The 8,909-nt window shown below is 47.8% G+C and overlaps 1 protein-coding gene across 1 annotated transcript in view; it reads left to right on the top strand.

Annotated features, from left to right (window-relative positions):
• GGT7 (gamma-glutamyltransferase 7) overlaps positions 1-4,422 on the top strand; it is a 19,575-nt gene extending 15,153 nt beyond the window's left edge. The window contains exon 16 of the mRNA XM_019622072.1: positions 1,870-4,422. Coding sequence (XP_019477617.1) covers positions 1,870-2,033 — 164 coding nt within the window. The 3' untranslated portion in view covers positions 2,034-4,422. The remainder of the gene's footprint in view (positions 1-1,869) is intronic.
• The last annotated feature ends 4,487 nt before the right edge of the window (positions 4,423-8,909 follow it).

Consider the following 8,909-nt stretch of genomic DNA (forward strand, 5'->3'; position numbering starts at 1 on the left):
CACACTGCTGGCTCATGGCCAACCTGTCGTCCACCAGGACGCCCAGGTCCCTCTCTGCAGAGCTCCTCTCCAGCAGCTCATCCCCCAGCCTGTATTGGTGCATGCAATTATTCCTCCCTAGGTGTAAGACCCTACACTTGCTTTTGTTGAACCTCATCCGGTTTCTTACTGCCCAGCTCTCCAGCCTGTCCAGGTCTCGCTGAATGGCAGCACAGCCTTCAGGCGTGTCAGCCAATCCTCCCAACTTCGTATCATCAGCAAACTTGCTGAGGGTGGCCACTGTCCCCTCATCAAGGTCATTGATGAGGATGTTGAACAAGACCGGACCCAGCACAGACCCCTGGGGGACACCACTGGTTACAGGTCTCCAGCCAGACTCTGCACCACCAACGACAACCCTCTGCGCTCTGCCAGTCAGCCAGTTCTCAACCCACCTCACTGTCCACTCATCTATCCCACACTTCCTCAGCTTTGTTATAAGGATGTTGTGGGAGACAGTATCAAATGCCTTTCTAAAATCAAGGTAGATTACATCTACCGCTCTTCCCCCATCCACCCAGCATGTGACAGCATCATAGAAGGCCACCAAGTTGGTCGAGCACGACCTCCCCTTGGTGAACCCATGCTGACTACTCCTGATAACCTCCTTTTCTCCCAGTTGTCTGGAGATGGTATCCAGCACAAGCTGTTCCATCACCTTTCCAGGGACGGAGGTGAGGCTGACAGGCCTATAATTACCCGGATCTTCCTTCTTGCCCTTTTTGAAGACCGGAGTGACAATGGCTATCCTCCAGTCTTCAGGGACCTCCCCTGTTGTCCAAGACCTCTCAAAAATGATGGAGAGCGATTCGTCAATGACCTCCGCCAGCTCCCTCAGCACACGTGGATGCACCCCATCAGGTCCCATGGACTTGTGGACCTTAGTACTGCCTAGATGCTCACGCACGTCCTCTTTCCTGAGGAAAGGGAAGTCTCCCATTCCCCAGACCCTCTCCCTAACCTCCACGGTGTGGGATTCCTGCGGGAGAGCCTTTTCACTGAAGACGGAAGTAAAGAAGGCATTCAGTATCTCTGCCTTCTCAGCATCCCCGTTACCAGAACCCCCCCCTCACTTAGTAAGGGGCCCACATTCTCTCTAGTTTTCCTTTTGCTGTTAACATACTTGAAGAAGCCTTTTTTATTATCCTTTATCACTTTAGCCAGATTCAATTCCAGACAGGCTTTAGCCTTCCTCGTTGCATCCCTGCAGGCCCTGCCTACATTCCTATATTCTTCCCAAGTGGTCAGACCCTTTTTCCACATTTCATGGACCTTCTTCTTTCCTTTGAGGTTGCACATGAGCTCCTTGCTCATCCACAAAGGTCTCCTGCCACCTTTTCCCGATTTCTTGCTCACAGGGACGCACCGATCCTGAGCTTGGAAGAAGAGCTGTTTAAATGCTGACCAGCTCTCAGAGGCCCCCTTACCTTCTCACACCCGAGCCCACGGGATAGCTCCAAGTAGGTCCCGGAAGAGATCAAAGTTGGCTCTCCTAAAGTCCAGAGTAGCAATCCTACTTATTGCTTTGCTTCTTCCACTCAGGTTTTCCACATACTTAAATGATATTCTGTATCTTCTCCTTTCCTCCCCTGCACAGAGCATTGCCAGCTCTGAGCAACCTTTGCTGCTGAGGGTGTGCTTGGGACAGTGAAAGCTGGACCTCCTCAGCCTCAGCCTCAGCCTCAGCCTCCTCACCCAATCAGAGACACCTCCTCAAGAGGCCACAGGCAGTTTCATACACTCTGAAGATCCCAACAAGGTTAAGACAGAGCTTTGCGTCAAAGGCAGCAGTGGTTTCAGTTGCAAACCCCTCTTTTAAAATCCCTACAGGTGAATTTCCTGAAGAAGATATTGAATGTCTTGTAGCCAGGGGCCATGAAGTGGATAAAGTCAAAGTGCTCTCCCTGGTCCATGGGGCCAGGAGAACCAACAGTTTCATCATCGGCCTGAAGGACCCCAGGAGCATGGATGCTGCTGGAGCCACAATACTGTAGCAGCTCTCAGACAACTTATTCACTGAGCAAGGCTTTAGACAGATCAACCCAAGGGATGTGCATGTTCTGAAATGGTCCCCTCCTGCTTCCCAGAGTGAGATCACTGCATACACACACATACATCTACATCGCTGAGCAAATGTCCTGCGTTCCCTACCCAGGATGCCACAGGAGGCGTTAATGGTGCAGCATAACATCTCTCTGATTTTTTTCTTTTAAAATTATTTGAATTGCAAGCAGCTCAGTCATTGTTATAGGAACACAGGGAGTTTTTCTTTTGGCATCATCTTATTATTCATTTCAGTCTTTTCAAAAGCCCAGCTCTAGCCAACTACATAATTTTAGTGAGCAGCAACATTAGCAAAGGAAACAGTGACAGAAAAAACAGCTGATGATAATACTGTTATCTTCATCTCCTTTTCTTTCCCAGATTCATTATTTGCCTCTTGTGTAAGTCAGCAATTAATGCAGCCTAACGTAGTGTTTGTAGGTGCCTGTAGCTGGAGTAACAGGGCATCCTTTAATGTTGTGTATGGGCCAGCTGGTTTTCACCAGCATGCAGCCTCCTGTGTTAGATCCTTTTCTCACAACCCTGCAAACCTTGAATTTTTGGAGTAAGTATTTTGAGTCACTTCTCTGTGCAGACTCATTGGAGTCCAACTTTGAACCAGTCTGCCTCTTCACTGGCAAACGAGGACCCCAAATTCACTGCTTTTGTTCCCAAAGGAAGCTGTTCCACCCTGCATTTTGTAACAGAAACAATGGTTTTCAACTTTTAACAACTGGTGGACCCTCCGATAATTTTCTTACAGTTTTCTGGCTTCCTCTGCAGAGATTTTAAGCTTAGTGATAATGGGCTTATTTTTCTTAGATACTTTTTGGAGATATCTTCAAAGTACTCTGCAGGCTTGTAAGAATCCACAGAGCAGAGACTGAAAACTGCATGGAAACAATTTAGGTAGATTCAGGGCTTTCCTTACCTTATCTCAGCCTGCTGTGAAAGCCTGAGTTGTATAATCCCTACAGAGAGGCTCAGGGTTTTCTGCATGCTAAATTCGCACCTGTTCTTCAGCTCTGGTGGCTCTATTGGAAAAGCTGTGGAGAGAGAAAGGATCCAATGCAAAGCAAAGACCACTGAGATAATTTTCTGTCTGTAACAAGAAATACAGAATATAAGAATACCTCTGCATTTCTTGTCTGAAAGAGAATGGAGAAAATACCACATCTGTTTGCTGCACCATTTAATTCAATCCACGCTGGAATATTTCCTTCTATTTTTTTAACTAACAAGTTAGAGAGAAACCCTTGGCCGTAAAAAATTCTGGAATCAGATACATTTCCACAGCAATGATTTCCTTCACATTGCAAATATGTCAATGGCTGCTGCATGCATTCCACGTGTGTGTCTGCCTTGGCGTGCCCCTTGGTGACACAGCTGCCCCAGCCGTCCTTCTGAGGGAGTCCCACAGATACTGGTCCACATGTAAGTGCTGTGCCCACACAGGCTGGCACAGGGCGCAGGGAGCATGCAGGGTGCTTGGAGGTGGTCAGGAAACTACCACAGAGAATGGGATTAATTGTTCCTGACACCTACCAGCTGAGTGTCCCAAAGCATCTTACAGTAAGTCTTGCACATTTTGCTGTGGAAGGAGAGAGGTACTTTTCTGCTTTGCTGAAATGCAGCCAGTCAGGAGGCAGCCACTGGCAGACATCAACACCAACAGTTCTTTCTGTTAGGAAACACAGAATCATAGAATGGCCTGGGTTAAAAAGGACCACTATGACCATCTAGTTTCAATCCCCTGCTATGTGTAGGGTTGCCAACCACCAGACCAGGCTGCCCAGACTGCCTACATCTGTGGTCTCAGCCAAGAGATGGAAAAATTATGGTATTATCTTTGGGAAGTTGTGTCCTCTGTCACCAAACTATGGCAAGAGCAGACTTTTCTCACTAAAAGGAGTTCGGCTCATTTATTTTTCTGTCACAAGCACTAGTAATGGCACTGCCCAAAGCTGGAGCATTCACAAAATATATGGTGTCCTGGAGCTAGCCTCCGGAGAGCATATGTTTGTGTGCATTGAATCACAGGTGAAAATTTGGGAGTTTCTGGTGAAGGACAGCAGTGATCATACCTCATGGTATGAGCACAGCTCAAAGCATCAGATAACCGATGCTACAATATTTAGCATGGAATACTGCAGAACACTTTGAAAGAACATTCCTTTTTATTCCTTCAACTCTTTTCACAAAGTCACTTTTGATGCCAAAAACTGTATTCATTTGTGAACTGAAGACTCTGGTTTTGAATTGAAACGGGCTTACGTGTCCCAAGGTGTGATTTCAGAGCAATTATTCAGAACCTTAAAATAAAGCACGTTCCTAAGTGCCCTACTGTCTCTCTGGCTTATGTTTCAAAAAATACTGTTTAGTATTGGAAGATACTTTGAATTATTCACCATTTCCTCTGTTTAAAAATGGCATCAGTGTCACACAGCTATATTCAGTACTGAAACCTTTAATCAGCTAATTGGTCCCATGTCTCTTGTACTGCAAGTCAATCTGTTGTGATGAGACCTAATGAACTTAGTTTGTGGCACCAATAAACACCTGATGTTTCCATATGTATGGCTGAGACAGACATTGTGAAATAAAGGGCCATATTCTGGAGACGTGTGTGCACAGTGTCTGCACTGATGTCAAGCCAGCTGTTGCAGACATCTAACTACTCTGAAGCAGAATTCTCCCAAAACTTATATATCCAAGTGTCTGAGGTGCTCAGAACACAAAGTATGAATTATAGGATGGCTGAGAAAAACAATAAGGAAAATAAAAATAACAAAAAATAATAACAATAAAAAATAAGATATGCCTTTGTCAAATATAACTACTGTGGTCTTGAAAGCCATCTGTTTGTATCTGTCCCTGTTTGCTTTGCTTTCCACTAACATGCACAGTTTTTTTACATTGGGATAAGCTGAAAACAGGGCCCGGCATTCAGTGTCAGCTCAGTTAGGCAGAGAATTTCTCACAAAGGCTCAATGCCATTCATGAGTGCAGTTATCAAGCAGCGCTTCGCCAGCTGCAGATACCTCTGTCTGCCTGTGTGTGTCACGCCCAGAGCAGTGCACGTAAAGGCCTGAAGGAGAGACAAGGCTGAGGTCGGCATCTGGGGCCAAGGATGCTCTGGGCCCTGTTGCAGTGCCATTCTGTTCACCTCATTTTCCTGCTGGGTGCCTGGACACGAGGACACAGGACGTGAGCCTGTGCTGCTCCCATCAGCTCCCACCAAAGGAAACACTGCTGAGCTCTGTGGGATGGTCAGAGTCGTGCTGCTGGTGGTGCCTGGTGTGGGGAAGGGCAGGAGAGCTGAACCTTCCTGCTGCCCAAATCCCGTGTACCTCAGGGCTGGGGGATGCGAGAGGCCCACAGGGCAGAGCAGCCATAGGCAGGGCAGGAGGCTCTGGTCCCCAACCCTAGGAGTGGAAAACTTGCCCTGCCCTGTGCAGTGCTGCTGGCTTCTGCCTGAGGGTCCCCTAGATCCTGTTCTCTTTTGTGAACAACAGTAGTTATTATGCATCAAAAACACTGTGGATTTTGCAAGGTTTTAGGAAGAACTGGGTGGAGTGGGAAGAGCTCTTGCAGCACGTGGGTGATTTCACACCAGCAGCCTGGAAAAGAGCTTCCCTACTTCAGTGATAGACATCTATCTGTCTGTGTCTGTGTTGGCCAGAGAAGGGAGAACTCTAGCAGGCAGAGTCAGCCTCCAGAGAGGCAGGGATCTGATGGAATCCAAAGAGACCAATGTGCAGGGCAGAGGGCATGGCAGGACTGGAGAGCCAAAGTACGCTGCCCACGAAGGGCCCTCCAGTGGCCAGAGCATCTTTAGATGCAGATGGTTGGGAGTTGAGCCTGCTGCCCAGCACACAGTCCTGTGTGACCACAACTGCTTGCCAGTCTAGCCCTTCCTTCTGGTTTCAGGCCACAGAGACTGGTCCCAAGCTCTCCACAAAGGCATGGAGATGCCAACAGTCAAGTACCCCCACCCTACCTACCAGCACTGCAGCCATCTGCCCACCTCTCTGCCACCACACTCACAAATTAACCAAATCATAGCTACAGACTGGGATCAAAAGTAGATAAAAGGACAGCATGGCAGGTCTTCTCTCTAAGTGAGCCCTATGCCAGTATTAGAAGAGAAACCATTCCATCCAAGTCAACATTTAAGTTTAGGGAATCTAAAACTAGCCACGAGTACACCTTTTCCATATAGCATTTTTCCTTTTAAAATACTGCCATATAGGAATGTATAACCGTAATCCTGACTGTCTGGCCTGAAAAGCCCCTGGTCCCACTCACGGTGTGCAGAGGCCAGCTTTACCACACTCACCTCTCTGATATAATGGGATTAATCTTGTGTGGTGTTTGTACCAATCCTGGACTTTTTCAAGTGTGCAGAAGCATAAGATAAAAAGCCACCAGAAGTGGTGTTATGAAGCTCCAAATGGATGTGCAAGGCAGTGAGCTGCTGGTGAAAGAAGGGCTTTTTGCAGATCCTGGGTGACCAGCACACAGCCTTTCAGCTCCAGGTAAGAAAGTTACAGCACTCAGACAGCCAGAGCAAACCTTAACGAGATGCACCACTACTGCACTGTCTGAAATCTCGGTCTTGGGAGAATAATTGCTCTATTTGTCATTGCTTGCTGTAGTTTACAAGATGTCCCCTGTGTTAACATAGATAATATAAAGACAAGGGAAAACAAAAAACAAAAACAAAAAAGAACAAAAAAACAAAAAACAAGGATGACCTAATTTTTAATGAGGACAAACAGTGGGATTTGGAGGGGGATTTTTGAGAAGAGCATTCTGATCTGGGTAGCAGTGTGCTGGGTAACAGGACATATTCTGGGAAGATCAAGATGATAAGGGGAGAAAGTTAAACACGTGTGGGTAAAGAAGTGCCTCCTTGTACAGAAGAAATTATGGAGATGAGGAAGGAAGGCAGGTACTTCTCAGATACTGAACAAGACTTTCAGCTTCCTCTTGCTTCCAGCTCTAAAGACATGAGCAGAGTAAGACAAAGACAAACACCTCATGTGAAAGGCTCCCAGCAAGCAGAAACTCCCTGGCGGAAAACCAAATGTGCCACTGCTCTTTGCTGCCAACATGAGGCTGGTGCCCCATCTCACCTCCTGACACTTCTGAGGAACTTATCAGGATCTGGGAATTTCTTCGCTGCGACTCTGACTCACAAGGCTTCAGACCGGGAAGTGAGCTCTGGATATAGGAGTACCCCAGTACTCTGCACAATTACCCTGCCACATGCTGGCCCCAGCATCAGGGTAATGTCCCAACAGGAGTCCCATGCCGCCAGCGCAACTGCAAGCCATGCTGTGGACTGTGCCCCCCCCAGCCCCATTCTTCACGGCTCCATGCCCCCATGTTTCTTCCCAGACCTCTGTGCGCCTCCCACGAGGGGAGAGGCAGCACGAGGGCTGTGCAGGGAGCTCCCACACCTCAGGCACGGGGGCAGACATGCACAGAGAGAGGCACGAGCAGAAAAACTCTTTAGCAAAGAATTGCTGAACGTTTATCCTTCAGCAGGGAGTGTTTGAGCTGCCAATGCTACATAAACAAACAGCCAGCTTTCCACACACTGAAAATAATTGGTATAAACATCTGTCATACAATAACCATGGTGGTTTGTTTTCTTATGGAATGGATTCATATATCCATTTAAAAAATCCCATTTTTTTTTTATGTATTGTCAGCTCTAGCAACAAATGAGAAGTGTGACAGCTGCAAAGGTTTTTAAGGTTTTGCAAAAAAAGTGTTTCCTCTTTTCATGCCATTGCTGTGGGCATCAGGGTTGTGCCTGTGGCTGCACCCAGCAGTGAGCTGGGAGCCGTGCACCCCTGGGAGCACAGCAGGACCTGCCCTCGTTGCTATACCAACTGTACGGACTTTTGAAGGACCGAAGACTGTATTTTCACAAAGGATTTCTGATTATTTTAATGGCCTTACACAGCAACTGCCATGTGCTTCTTTTGTTTAGCAGCAGAAGATGGTTGCTTTTCAATGAAAGCAGTGACTGGCAGAAGAAAATCTGACATTTCTGCAGCAGCACTGATGTGTTACGACCTCAGCATTCCCCACGTGCACTCAGGTTTGCAGGATATGACGTGAACTCCTGTGTGTCTCTGTGGGAATACAAGAAAAACTGTTCAGAGCAGCAGCTGTGGAGCAAGATAAACAGCATGAGAACCAAGGACACCTCTAGAAGAAGAAAGAACGTCGGACAGCTCTGATTGGATAAGTGCCTGTGTGAACGGTTGAAGAGTGTTTGTAGAATGCTCTGCTGGCATGTAAAGGTGGATGGGGAAGTTGTAGGGGCGAATGGGAAAGCTAGAAAAAGAAAACTTGTGAAGGTATATAAGTGATGTGAGAACTTGTAATAAATGATTTGGATCGTTCACATCTGAGTCCGTGCATCAGATGCTGCAGATCTCAGTGCCCTGCGTGCCCCTTGCTCTTCTCAGGGAGCAAGCACTCTCAGTTATTCCAAAGTATCATCATGTTTTAGTAGTGTTCCACACGGGTCCTTCGCTCTTGGATTTTTACGACTTCATCCAGGAAACCCCTTTCCTCCCAGCCACGCAGGGCCTCGCTCCCACCGCTGAGCGCCGTGCTGCTGGAGCTGAGCTGAGCTGCTGCCTCGGCCGCAGCGCCGGGGGCTGCACGGTCCCTGCACGGTCCCAGCTGCCTTTTAAAACGGGATCCCCAGAGCAGGTCGCGCGGGAAAACACGCGGGCGGGTTTGGATATCTCCAGAGAAGGAGGCTCCGCCAGCCCTCCGCCCGGCCGTGCGGAGCTCGGGCA

The sequence above is a fragment of the Meleagris gallopavo genome, chromosome 22 (assembly GCF_000146605.3).
Source record: "Meleagris gallopavo isolate NT-WF06-2002-E0010 breed Aviagen turkey brand Nicholas breeding stock chromosome 22, Turkey_5.1, whole genome shotgun sequence".
Taxonomy (NCBI): domain Eukaryota; kingdom Metazoa; phylum Chordata; class Aves; order Galliformes; family Phasianidae; genus Meleagris; species Meleagris gallopavo.